The 14,364-nt window shown below is 48.4% G+C and overlaps 1 protein-coding gene across 5 annotated transcripts in view; it reads right to left on the minus strand.

Moving 5' to 3' along the window:
• Window positions 1-10,663: 10,663 nt before the first annotated feature.
• The window catches only part of LOC137542578 (uncharacterized), a 106,508-nt gene continuing 102,807 nt past the window's right edge, over window positions 10,664-14,364 (minus strand). For all 5 annotated transcript variants that reach the window (XM_068264602.1, XM_068264606.1, XM_068264601.1 and 2 more), the window contains 2 exons: window positions 13,604-13,635; window positions 10,664-11,093 (listed from right to left, as the gene is read on the minus strand). In XM_068264602.1, coding sequence (XP_068120703.1) covers window positions 11,091-11,093; window positions 13,604-13,635 — 35 coding nt within the window. In that variant the 3' untranslated portion in view covers window positions 10,664-11,090. The remainder of the gene's footprint in view (window positions 11,094-13,603; window positions 13,636-14,364) is intronic.

The raw sequence follows: 14,364 nt of genomic DNA on the forward strand, positions 1-14,364 counted from the left end.
TCCACAACCTGACACGATCGGACGACCGGGAGGTTTATCCAGTTTTTTATGAACCTTGGGCAAGGCATAAAAAGTCAGTATGATGGGTTTAACCACTTTTAAAAACTTCACCGTATTCTCATCAATTACCGATCTCGCCGCGGCATCATCAATTATTGAAAACAATTTCTGTTGGCACATGGCGCCATGGACGCAGGGACCCTCCTATAACAATCACGTCTACTTAGAATATCAAGGCACATGTTTCTGTACAATTCGACCGACATGACAACCACGTTGCCCCCCTTGTCTGAGGGTTTAATAACCCACCTACTGTTATTCTTAGTTATTTCCTGTAAAGTCTCACGTTCTTGAATGCTTAAATTATCTGTAGTCACTTTTTGATTTTTTAAGCTCATTAGTTCTTTTTCAACCACATTAATAAAGGTTCTAAGATTTGGACTTAATGTAAAGGGAGGGAACTTTTTGGACTTATTATGCAGGCCTATATCATCCAGTTGAGGCAAAAAATAGCAAGGGCCCGAACCAAAGGCAGCAAGCCCGGTATCACCCCCCTCCCTAGATGAGGTTTCTGATGCTAATTCCTGTAATGATTGGAGGGCCAGCAAGTCCTCGTCAGACCACGGTCCGTCATCAAGGGTCGGTATAAATCGTTTGGGTGTATCCCCAAACATTGACTGTAGTAGGAGTCTGCGCCCAAATAGGTCCACCACAGTCTCAAAAATGTCAGCATTATAAGTGGGACAAAATCCCAACCCCTTCGACAGCAGATCCAGGTATGATCGAGGAATAGCTTCCCCCGTTAGATTAATAATTTGTAAGCTATCTAGGTCCGGGTATTTCTCCATTGGTGGGGTGCCATCAATTACCTCCCTGGATGAGCATTGGCTAAAAAAAACGAAGTAGAAGATATAGCCGATGTAGATCCTGATCCAGCGGCCAAAGCCTGAACCTGATCTGATGAACCTTCTGTTGTTCCGACTGCCGCCATTTTTTCCAAAATTTCCTGACATGATGGCTCGTTTTTCTTTGCTTTTTTATCCTTTTCCTTTTCTTTTTGTTTCACTGATTTATGGGGGTCACGCCCTGATCTTGTGTCGTGTCTGCGTGAACCCTCACCGGCTGATATGGAGCTGTCTGATACTGTACTGACAGGTTCGACAGAGGAATCCGATTCCTCTGTCGCCGATGGTCGTGGTTGGGGTTTGACACCCACTGGACCACGAGGTTTCGGACCCTCCCTTGGAAATTTCTTAGGGGGGCCGTTCCAAAGATATGCAGTGCCCACTTTATAGGCTGTCCTGTCCCTCAATACTTTCTGATCTCTCTGTATGACAAGTTTTTTATTGAATTGGGTAATGTGTTTCTCCAATTCCTCACTTCTCGTTTTGTAGAGTGGATCACTTTTAAATGGCGACAGGGAATCGGATAATTTATTTATCTCTATTTCTATCCCAGTTAGGTCCTCAGAATCTAGCTCGTTCATAAGGGTCAAACAAATCTTTGCGCAGCATTCAAAATTTTTCTCCCATCTCCTTTTAAAGTCCTCACTTAGATTGCGTCGGTGTGGGAACACCTGAAATCGCAACCAAAGGGGGGCAAACTGGTCGCTAAGATAGGTCTTATTGTACTTCAGATTCCACCACAATCTAGATTTCCTCTCATATAGCCTGGTCAGTTTTCTAAATCCTCCATTAATGAGTTGCTGCGCATCCCTACTGCCCTGTGTCTGTGAGCATTCACGCTCCACCTCTGCGAGGAGGGTGTCCCACCGCAGCATCGCCAGACACTAACCATCAACAAAACAAACACATATATATAGACCCCCTGACTCTAAGAGTCAATATTAGCCCACGTAAGTTGGGTATTAATCTCCCGGGGGATATGAGTTGTTAAATTAATTTGTAGACACTCGGGCCATCCCACTAATATATTATGTCAAAAAAATGTGAGATGGAAGAAAAAGTAGCTATGACCCGACTATGCACAAATCACAAAATAATTTCATCAAAAGATACTTTATTAATCATAGAAAATGTATATACTAAAACACACAGTTAAAAATGTGCCCGCCCCGCACCCCCAAAGAAACCCACCCACACAGCCCAACTCCCCCAGACCCTACAATATCCCCACCGATGAATCAGGAGCACCAATACACCAATAAGGATATGAATGGTTGGAATGCATGCATCAATAAAGCCACAGAGACCACTAATCCCTCCACATGAATGAGATCTAAGCGCTTAAATTTAATTTTGTTACAGTGTGCTGAACCGCAAAACGCTAGCAAAACCGCTCAGTTTAGGTTTTGCTGAGCGTTTCTGCTAGCGTTTCAATACTTTACATTGAAGCGCTAACGCTCCCAAAATGCTGCAGGTCCTGCGTTTGCGTTTCTGGGAAACGCAAACGCTCCTGTGGAAGTTGCCCCATCCATTAACATCAGCTGAGCGTTTTGGCAAAACGCTAGCGTATCGCAGCGCTGCCAAAATGCTAAAAAAACCGCTCTTGTGGGTTCCAGCCCTCACTGCACGGAAAACAATACTTTACTCTGTGACTGGACGCATACTTAAACTCCATGGTAACAGGTCATCGGGACAGATAGTGTCAAGACAATATATACGATGTGTAAAATGTTGGCACTATATAAATACTAAATGACGATAATATATCCCAACTAAAAGGTGTCTTCGCTCCTGGTAGTTATGTCACATAAAATAGGTCTCTCCTGTTAAAAAAAAAAAAGTGCAGTGACTGTATTAATGTGGAAACTGAACAGCAGCTAGACGGCAGATTGGATTACACTCTCAGTATTCTAATCAAGCACTTCTGACTGCTGTCTGCCCTGCAAATTAACCTAACCTCCTGCCCTGTCAGTAACCTTCTCCTACAATCAGCCACCTTCAGCGCATTACAACAGACACCATTCACAGCAGGGAAGTGCTGAGGGATTAATTACCATTGGAAGGCAGCTCTGCAGAAGCACAGTCTGAGCTGTGCTATCTATGTCTGATTGTGCTGCCTTCTCTCTGTGGAATGAGCAGTGTTGCCAACTCCTCAGTAAGGAAAGTAGCTATTGGCTGTCCTAGAAGTCGCTAGAAGTCGCTGGATGACGTCATCACGTAATTTGCATTACAGCTCCGCCCTAGATGGCATCATCACGTAATTTGTGTAGCGTCTCCACCCCGTCTCTCTCTGACTCAAGCAGCAGCGCCTATCAGCACCTCTTACAGCTCCACCCCCACATATCATTATCCAGCAACCGGCCCACACCTGACGTCACTCACCGCCCCACTCACACCAGCAACTTGCAAGAGCGCCTGCGATGGAAGCAGGAAGGGGCTACTGTGAGTGACGTCCCTGACAACAGAGTCTCCCAAGTCTCCAATAACAGGAGACAAAAAGTCGCCAGATTTGTCGCTAGTAGCTTTTTTTTAAAAACTGTCGCTAGAGGGGTGTCAAAAGTCGCAAAATATAGCTACAAAGTAACTAAGTTGGCAACACTGGGAATGAGGAAGCGATCTCCACAGAATGAGGAAGTCATGTCTGCGCATGTCTGCCATGGAGGGCAGCTTTGAGGCAGCGTAATCAGACATTACACCGGCCCCGGTGCACGTGGGCTAATTAGGAATCAGGAGTGAGTATTTAAACAAGACCTCCGGACACAGAACTTTGAGGAACGCCGCCTTGCATCACTGCTTCTGTCGCTCTGCTGCTACTTTGCTGGACTGCCTTGCCCGTGACCAAGAGGCTTGTTTGCTTCGAAACAGCATTGTAGGAGTAATATGGACATTACTTTGCTCCTCCTCTGATTGTCACAGGGATTTTTTTTGCTGTACATTTGCTTCCGTTCTCCTCTTATCTTTTTTGTTAATGATGTTGCTGCTAATGTATTGTACACCAATATAATCCCTGCTAGCAGTTTCTGTATGTATTGTTGAATTATTGCTGTACCAATTTGTCAATACACTTTTGCATACAAAATTGTGCTGGTGTGCGTGTTACTTTTTTGAAACAGAGACCATTAGGCTACTTAAACACCAAGACGTTGTGTTTTAGGGGACGTTATGGTCGCATAACGTGCCCCTAATGCAACGCCTGGTGCTCTTAGATGTGGACGTCAGAGTGAGCCATGTTGTGCAGCTCACTCTAACGCCGTGATGCGTACTCTTGGACGCATGCGGCATCACGTGGTCCCGCCGGCCAATCGCCGCACAGTGCGGCCGCTCCAGGAAGTAAACACTGCACGTCACACCGTGCAGTGAATATTAATTAGTCATGTGGCTGGCCGAGGAGGAGGAAGGAAGACCTCCTCCTCCAACACTACTGAGCATGTGCGCACAGTCTAACGCGGCCTAGCCGCGCATAACGCAGTAGCATGCAGCACATTCAACTTACGTGCTGCGTTACAATATAACGCAACGTGGGCACTGTGAACAGCCCATTGAGTTTTCATTACTGTGCGGTGGGCTGCGTTACAGGCTGCTCTAACCTGCGCCTGTAACGTCCCACTGTGAAAGCAGCTTTACACTTCCCAGCCACACGTGTCTTCTCTTTCCTTGGAAGTGGTGTCATTTTCTGTCTTGCTTTGCTTGGCCTTCATATGATAGTTAAAGTCACCACCCTCTGGCAGACCTGGCACAACGTCCTCCAGCACCCAAGGCTAAGACACCAAAGTGCACCCCTCCATCCCTCCCACCCCAGCCGTCACACACTGATTGCTATTAGACTAAGAGGCCCCTCCCCCATCCCCCCCACCCGAGCCATCACACACTGATTGCTATTACACTAAGAGGCCCCACCCCAGCCATCACACACTGATTGCTATTACACTAAGAGGCCCCTCCCCCATCCCTCCCACCCCAGCCGTCACACACTGATTGCTATTAGACTAAGAGGCCCCTCCCCCATCCCTCCCACCCCAGCCATCACACACTGATTGCTATTACACTAAGAGGCCCCACCCCAGCCATCACACACTGATTGCTATTACACTAAGAGGCCCCTCCCCCATCCCTCCCACCCCAGCCGTCACACACTGATTGCTATTACACTAAGAGGCTCCTCCTCCATCCCTCCCACCCCAGCTGTCACACACTGATTGCTATTACACTAAGAGGCCTCTCCATCCCTCCCACCCCAGCCTTCACACACTGATTGCTATTACACTAAGACGCCCCTCCCCCATCCCTCCCACCCCAGCTATCACACACTGATTGCTATTACACTAAGAGGCCCCTCCCCCATGCCTCCCACCCCAGCAATCACACACTGATTGCTATTACACTAAGAGGCCCCTCCCCCATCCCTCCCACCCCAGCCGTCACACACTGATTGCTATTACACTAAGAGGCCCCTCCATCCCTCCCACCCCAGCCGTCACACACTGATTGCTGTTACACTAGGAGGCTCCTCCCCCATCCCTGCCACCCCAGCCGTCACACACTGATTGCTATTAGACTAAGAGGCCCCTCCTCCATCCCTCCCACCCCAACCGTCACACACTGACTGCTATTACACTAAGAGGCCCCTCCTCCATCCCTCCCCAGCCATCACACACTGATTGCTGTTACACTAGGAGGCTCCTCCCCCATCCCTGCCACCCCAGCCGTCACACACTGATTGCTATTAGACTAGGAGGCTCCTCCCCCATCCCTCCCACCCCAACCGTCACACACTGACTGCTATTACACTAAGAGGCCCCTCCTCCATCCCTCCCACCCCAGCCGTCACACACGGATTGCTATTAGACTATAGGGGCCCCTCCATCCCTCCCACCCCAGCCGTCACACACTGATTGCTATTACACTAAGAGGCCCCTCACCATCCCTCCCACCCCAGCCTTCACACACTGATTGCTATTACACTAAGAGGCCCCTCCCCATCCCTCCCACCCCAGCTGTCACACACTGATTGCTATTACACTAAGAGGCCCCTCCCCATCCCTCCCACCCCAGCTGTCACACACTGATTGCTATTACACTAAGAGGCCCCTCTCCATCCCTCCCACCCCAGCCGTCACACACTGATTGCTATTAGACTAAGAGGCCCCTCCTCCATCCCTCCCACCCCAGCCGTCACACACGGATTGCTATTAGACTATAGGGGCCCCTCCCCATCCCTCCCACCCCAGCCGTCACACACTGATTGCTGTTACACTAAGAGGCCCCTCCCCATCCCTCCCACCCCAGCCGTCACACACTGATTGCTATTAGACTAAGAGGCCCCTCCTCCATCCCTCACACCCCAGCCGTCACACACGGATTGCTATTAGACTATAGGGGCCCCTCCCCATCCCTCCCACCCCAGCCGTCACACACGGATTGCTATTAGACTATAGGGGCCCATACAATGGTCGATTTCAGCCATCGATCAGAATTGGATTCTTTCAAATCAGCAAACCGATCGATTTGCAGCCGATTTCAATCGATTTGATCTGACAGGATGGAAAATCTAGGTCGATCTGCTGCTGGCAGCAGATCGATGGCCCACAGAGTTGCATTGGATCTAATGGTGCAATAATGCATTTAGATCAATTTTAAATGGATTTCCAATAGATTTCAATCTGTTCCTAGTGTGTGGCACACATCAGATAGATTCCTGTCAGACTGGACCAGACAGGCATCTGACAGAAATCTATCTGATGGATGAATCTGCTGCAAACCTATAAGTGTATGGCCACCTTAATGCTGGGTACACACTATGAGATTTTCTGGCCGATTTACTGTCAGATCGAATATTTCCAACATGTCCGATCTGATTTCCAATCAATTTCCTATTGAAGTGCACGGAAATCGATCGGAAAATGCTCGGAAATTGATCGGAAAGCAGATCGGACATGTTGGAAATAATCGATCTGACAGTAAATCGGCCAGAGAATCTCATAGTGTGTACCCAGCATTAGAGGCCCCCCAGTGCCCCAACACCTTAATCTCTAGTTATCTGGCTTGCAGTCACTGCCATGTATCCCCTTTTCCTATTTCTCTCTGCTGCTTCAGACTTAATAGGGGAATGATAGCTGAGTGATTTGTCCGCCCCCTCCTACACTGCGCCCTGAGGCTGGAGCCTCTCTCGCCTCTGTCTCAGCCTGTGCCCCCTCCTACACTGCGCCCTGAGGCTGGAGCCTCTCTCGCCTCTGTCTCAGCCTGTGCCCCCTCCTACACTGCGCCCTGAGGCTGGAGCCTCTCTTGCCTCTACCTCGGCCTGCCCCCTCCTACACTGCGCCCTGAGGCTGGAGCCTCTCTCGCCCCTGTCTCAGCCTGTGCCCCCTCCTACACTGCGCCCTGAGGCTGGAGCCTCTCTTGCCTCTACCTCGGCCTGCCACCTCCTATACTGTACCCTGAAGCTGGAGCCTCTCTCGCCTCTGCCTCGGCCCAGCCCCTCTTACACTGTGCCCTGAGTCTGGAGCCTCTCTCGCCTCGGCCCGCCCCCTCCTACACTGCGCCCTGAGGCTGGAGCCTCTCTTGCCTCTACCTTGGCCTGCCCCCTCCTACACTGTACCCTGAAGCTGGAGCCTCTCTCACCTCTGCCTTGGCCCAGCCCCTCCTACACTGTGCCCTGAGTCTGGAGCCTCTCTCGCCTCGGTCCGCCCCCTCCTACACTGCGCCCTGAGGCTGTAGCCTCTCTCGCCTCTGCCACGGGCCCAGTCCTCTGGCATCTTCTCCATGTTGCTTGTAGTTCTCCTGTGTTGACTGAAGAGATGCTACTGCCAGGGACTCTTCTCAGAATCCTGCCGATTCTGCCTCATTTTGTAGCGATAGTGGGATGATGTGGCTGGACAACATCAACATAGATGACTACAAGCAACGTAAAGAAGGTGGAAGCTTCCATCAACACATCAAGTTTCTTCAAGAAAGCTGACAGAAGACTTGCACTACAGACACTCTGCAGTCATCATACAAATAGGCAATGGACTAAGATAAGGATCCCTACAGAAGAACTCAAAATACTACGAACGACTTTCAAAATTAATATATCAATCAAATGGCTTATAGATTTTGAATTTGTGCTACTGGCAGATGAGTAATGGGTCTGAGGAAGACCCTTTCCCTCATTCGCTGGACGTGCTTATCTGGCCGCTCTGTTGTTGGAGATAAACCTTTGCCCCTGACTGGGTAACCTGAACGATTAATGAACGGGTTGCTGCAGCCAATTCAAAAATACTGACTCCACCTCGTGAATTCAGATATAAAACGCAGGTCTCACAGTCCACTTATGATGAGTGAATCCTCCAGCAGGGGGTGCGTCCTCAAAGCCCGGTACACACATTCAATTATGATTGGCCAATCAGTGACCAATTCCACCACCTCCACAAAGTATGAGGGTCAATACATACTGAATACTATAAGCAGATGTGCAGTAAACCCTCATACTACATGGAGGAGGTAAACCTGGTCAGTGATTGGCCAATCATAATTGAAAGTGTGTGCCAGGCTTAACATTACTTGCTCCATTGGAAAAGTACAGAATATGATTCTCGCATTCTTCGGACCAATGAAATTGTTTGTTAGCGGAAATCAAGAATACTGCATGCAATCAATTCCTTCTGAACTTTGAAGATAAAGACTGTGTACAGAACAACATAAATCATTTATTTTCGAGATGAATATCTCCAAATTCCGGAATTAATTCAAAGGACAGTTCTGTAACATGATAAATCAGAGATATTCATTATTTGCTCAATTTATAATAACCAGTACAAAAGTGTGTGTATACATATTATGTAACATAACAGTAAGCAAAAGGCATCTAGGTATACGTAGGGTCTCCACCACCTGCTGCTGTGTACAGGACTTCTCACGTCCTTCTCCCCATATTTGGAACTCCCTCCCAAAATCTATCTGACACTCACCAACCTTTGAGGTTTTAACATGCAATATTAATCCTCATCCCTTGACAGCAAATTTATAATCTGACCTTTAAGATAGTAACTGCTTTGCCTTCATTTTATCCTAAACCATGCTACATATTGCAGATGTTACTACCTTGTATACAGCTACGTGGATTATTAGACTTTCAACTTTTATGGGCAGGACTCTGTCCCTTGTTGTATCTTGGTAATGCTGTAATTGTCTTACTGTCCTATGATGAGGTTTATTTATAAAGGCACAAATGGCAACTCACGCGCGCTGGCCGCGAACACTAGTCTATTAAATTTATAAGTTTTGAGATTAAAAAAAAAATGATAAACCTCATAAATTAGCCTGAATAATTATTTATAGTTCATTAAAAGCATCAATGAAAGTTTAAAAAACATGGATATATAATTATGATGTACTCCTAAGCAGCCGGTATGGGTCGAGCACAGGTGGTTCCCGCTCAAAGTAAGATGTTGGGCGGGGCCTGCTGAACTGCCAGAGGGGTGCCCAGTGGTGTTTGGGGGGAACCTGAACAAATGCTAGATTTTCAGCCAAAACGATCATGAACAGTTGTTTCTGCTGAGGAAAATCTGAGGTTTGTGTGTAGGTACAGTGGGATGCGAAGGTTTGGGCAACCTTGTTAATCCTCATGATTTTCCTGTATAAATCGTTGGTTGTTACAATAAAACATGTCAGATAAATATATCATATAGGAGACACACACAGAGAAGTGAAATTAAGATTATTGGATTTACAGAACGTGCGCAATAATTGTTTAAACAAAATTAGGCAGGTGCATAAATTTGGGCACCACAAAAAAGAAACGAAATCAGTATTTAGTAGAAACTCCTTTTGCAGAAATTACAGCCTCTAAACGCTTCATGTAGGTTCCAATGAGAGTCTGGATTCTGGATGAAGGTATTTTGGACCATTCCTCTTTACAAAACAACCACCACCATATTTTACTGTAGGTAGCAGGTGTTTTTCTTGGAATGCTGTGTTCTTTTTCCTACATGCATAATGCCCCTTGTCATGCCCAAATAACTCAGTTTTAGCTTCATCAGTCCACAGCACCTTATTCCAAAATGAAGCTGGCTTGTCCAAATGTGCTTTAGCATACCTCGAGCGGCTCTGTTTGTGCTGTGGGCGGAGAGAAGGCTTCCTCTGCATCACTCTCGCATACAGCATCTCCTTGTGTAAAGTGTGTCAAATGGTTGAACGATGAACACTAACTCCATCAGAGGCAAGATGATGTTGTAGGTCTTTGGTGCTAGTCTGTGGGTTGACTGACTGTTCTCGCCATTCGTTGCTTCTGTTTATCTGAAATTTTTCTTGGTCTGCCACTTTGAGCCTTAACGTGAACTGAGCCTGTGGTCTTCCATTTCATCAATATGTTCCTAACTGTGGAAACAGACCGCTGAAATCTCTAAGGTCATTTGAGAGTTGTTTTGCGACCCCCATGTTGCTACGCTTCAGAGAAAATTAAAAGAGGAGGGAAACTTACAATTGACCCCGTTAAATACTCTTTCTCATAATTGGATTCACCTGTGTATGTAGGTCAGGAGTCACTGAGTTTACCAAGCCAATTTGAGTTCAAATAATTAGTTCTAAAGGTTTTGAAATCAATCAAATGACAAAAAGTGCCCAAATGTATGCACCTGCCTAATTTTATTTAAACAATTATTGTGCATTTTCTGTAAATCCAATAAACTTTATTTCACTTCTCAAATACCACAGTGTGTGTCTCCTATATGATATATTTAACTGACCTTTTTTATCGTAACAACCAATGATTTATACAGGAAAATCATTATGATCAACAAGGTTGCCCAAACTTTTGCATCCCACTGTATGTTAACTGTCACCCGAACTGATCACAAAACGTGATTTCAAGTACCAGAATTCCCACACATGCAGATGGCTGTAGAGAGTGACCTATCAATACAAATCTAAACACTGGATACCACTTGAATTAGTGGAGAAGAAATGTCTTCTAGAATATGGAAAAGTCCAGGTGAATTGAGTTAGTTAGTTTACTATGCGTATCACATAAAATGAAAGGACAGTTGTCTTGTATGCGGCGTGTAGGACGCTGTGAGATCCTCTGTAGGAGCCAGCGTGTGGAATACAATGCCCGGTTCCTCCTCTAAGACTCGATATTGTGAGATAGCCAAAGACTTCACAACTAGGGGGGGTCGTCATCTGCCGTCTCTCCTGCTCTCCTCAGAGGGGTTACTGAAAGCAGAAAACATCATCTACAAAATCCTGGAGCAACTCATTACATCACTTTACAAACACCCTCGGGTACTGGGTAGCCAGAGGTGCCTCCTAGTATTAGGTAGGCAGAGGTGCCCCCCAGTGTTAGGTAGGCAGAGCTCCCCCAGTATAAGGTAGCCCAAGGTGCCCCCAAGTGTTGGGTAGGCAGAGGTGCCCCCCAGTGTTAGGTAGGCAGAGCTCCCCCCAGTATTGAGTAGGCAGAGGTGCCCCCCAGTATTAGGTAGCCCAAGGTGCCCCCCAGTGTTAGGTAGGCAGAGGTGCCCCTCCCCCAGTATTAGGTAGTCAGAGCTCCCCCCAGTATTAGGTAGGCAGAGCTCCCCCCAGTGTTAGGTAGGCAGAGCTCCCCCCAGTATTAGGTAGCCCAAGGTGCCCCCCAGTATTAGGTAGTCAGAGCTCCCCCCAGTATTAGGTAGGCAGAGCTCCCCCCAGTATTAGGTAGCCAGAGCTCCCCCCCAGTATTAGGTAGCCAGAGGTGCCCCCCAGTATAAGGTAGCCCAAGGTGCCCCCCAGTGTTAGGTAGCCAGAGGTGCCCCCCAGTGTTAGGTAGGAAGAGCTCCCCCCAGTGTTAGGTAGTCAGAGCTCCCCCCAGTGTTAGGTAGTCAGAGCTCCCCCCAGTATTAGGTAGGCAGAGGTGCTCCTCAGTGTTAGGTAGGCAGAGCTCCCCCCAGTGTTAGGTAGTCAGAGCTCCCCCCAGTATTAGGCAGCCAGAGGTGCCCCCAGTATTAGGTAGTCAGAGCTCCCCCCAGTGTTAGGTAGGCAGAGGTGCCCCCAGTGTTAGGTAGGCAGAGCTCCCCCCAGTATTAGGTAGTCAGAGCTCCCCCCAGTATTAGGTAGTCAGAGCTCCCCCCAGTATTAGGTAGTCAGAGCTCCCCCCAGTATTAGGTAGTCAGAGCTCCCCCCAGTATTAGGTAGTCAGAGCTCCCCCCAGTATTAGGTAGTCAGAGCTCCCTCCAGTGTTAGGTAGTCAGAGCTCCCCCCAGTATTAGGTAGTCAGAGCTCCCCCCAGTATTAGGTAGTCAGAGCTCCCCCCAGTATTAGGTAGTCAGAGCTCCCCCCAGTGTTAGGTAGTCAGAGCTCCCCCCAGTATTAGGTAGTCAGAGCTCCCCCCAGTATTAGGTAGTCAGAGCTCCACCCAGTATTAGGTAGTCAGAGGTGCCCCCCAGTGTTAGGTAGCCAGAGGTGCCCCCCAGTGTTAGGTAGGCAGAGCTCCCCCCAGTGTTAGGTAGGCAGAGCTCCCCCCAGTGTTAGGTAGCCAGAGGTGCCCCCAGTATAAGGTAGCCGGAGGTGCCCCCCAGTGTTAGGTAGGCAGAGGTGCCCCCCAGTATTAGGTAGGCAGAGGTGCCCCCCAGTGTTAGGTAGGCAGAGCTCCCCCCAGTGTTAGGTAGGCAGAGCTCCCCCCAGTATTAGGTAGGCAGAGGTGCCCCCCAGTGTTAGGTAGGCAGAGCTCCCCCCAGTGTTAGGTAGCCAGAGGTGCCCCCCAGTATAAGGTAGCCGGAGGTGCCCCCCAGTGTTAGGTAGACAGAGGTGCCCCCAATGTTAGGCAGCCAGAGGTGCCCCCCAGTGTTAGGTAGCCAGAGGTGCCCCCCAGTATTAGGTAGGCAGAGGTGCCCCCCAGTATTAGGTAGGCAGAGGTGCCCCCCAGTGTTAGGTAGGCAGAGCTCCCCCCCCCCCCAGTATTAGGTAGTCAGAGCTCCCCCCAGTATTAGGTAGTCAGAGCTCCCCCCAGTATTCGGTAGTCAGTGCTCCCCCCAGTATTAGGTAGTCAGAGCTCCCCCCAGTATTAGGTAGTCAGAGCTTCCCCCAGTATTAGGTAGTCAGAGCTCCCCCCAGTATTAGGTAGTCAGAGCTCCCTCCAGTATTAGGTAGTCAGAGCTCCCCCCAGTATTAGGTAGTCAGAGCTCCCCCCAGTATTAGGTAGTCAGAGCTCCCCCCAGTATTAGGTAGTCAGAGCTCCCCCCAGTATTAGGTAGTCAGAGCTCCCCCCAGTATTAGGTAGTCAGAGCTCCCCCCAGTATTAGGTAGCCAGAGGTGACCCCCAGTATTTGGCAGCCAGTCGAGAGGAAACACTCCTCTTCAGGCTCCAACAAGACAATTCTCCTCTCTGTTCCTCAGTTCCTGTTTTTATGGCTCTGGTGGCCTTTCTCCTGACGTAACAGGCCGGTATGTGCCGGTTGGTCACGTGATGGCAGACAGCACTGGAGCCATGGAGACAGGGAACCCACAGTAGGATGAAGCTTCTCTGTTGCACGGAGAGGTGAGTTACTTCTCTGCTTCACTCTCCATGAGTCCCCAGGTGGTCCCATTGTTACTGGACATTCCCACAAGGCCTGAGGCAGCTGCCTCAGTTGCCTTGTAAGTAATCTGGCACTGAGTAGAGCCCAAATCATGTATGTGGTCCTCTGTGCTCCAGGGCTACAGTGCCTTATCAAGTCCCCCTCTCAAGTGTGTCATGTATCTATTAGACTTACAATCAGCGCCACCTTGCGTTCCCGACGGTTGCCTGGAAACAGGAAAGAAAAGCCATTATTTTCAGTTGACATAAACAGAGAATTCTAGAATGCTTTAAAGTGATCCAGGTGTAAATCTCAGTGACGTAAGCTGAGCCTGTGGTGGGAATGTACGCGATTGGAGGTCGCCTGCAGTGAAAACCGCACAGCCAAAGGACCTTTCCCCCAGAGATATGCAAGTATTAGCACTGTTTCAAAGACCGTCAGGAGGAACTCTCCCAGTGTCAGATGGAGGCTCCTCCTCTTTGAGCTTTCAAGCTTCCCTATTGGTTTTTTAATGTGATGGACGGCTTACCTGACCAATAGAGGAGATCAGCTTGCTTTCCTCTCTTTTCAGCTAACCTGTTATCCACTGGCTGGGTCAGTTATTGCCAAGGATTTCTACTGCTTGAGTCGTTTCCTGTTGCAGTTTTAAAATCGTTCCCACTTACTGTGAACTACAAGTCCCGCCTCCCCATGTAAACAAATGGTCTGTACTGTAGGTAAAGCATGGTCATGGAGATGCAAATTATTTAGAGTGGATGCTAACCGTATACAAATCGGTGCACTTGGGGAAGAACCAATCAAATGCAGCAGCTGCTTTATAGTAGAGGCAGGAATGTAGGGAAAATATTTTTTCAACTTAAATTCATCATGCATTTGACTTATCATCACCCAATGGGAGAAAAATGCATGACAAATGTAACCACTTCAGCTGCCAAGCAACTTTCACCTCCCATTCA

The sequence above is a fragment of the Hyperolius riggenbachi genome, chromosome 12, assembly GCF_040937935.1.
Source record: "Hyperolius riggenbachi isolate aHypRig1 chromosome 12, aHypRig1.pri, whole genome shotgun sequence".
Classification (NCBI taxonomy): Eukaryota; Metazoa; Chordata; class Amphibia; order Anura; family Hyperoliidae; genus Hyperolius; species Hyperolius riggenbachi.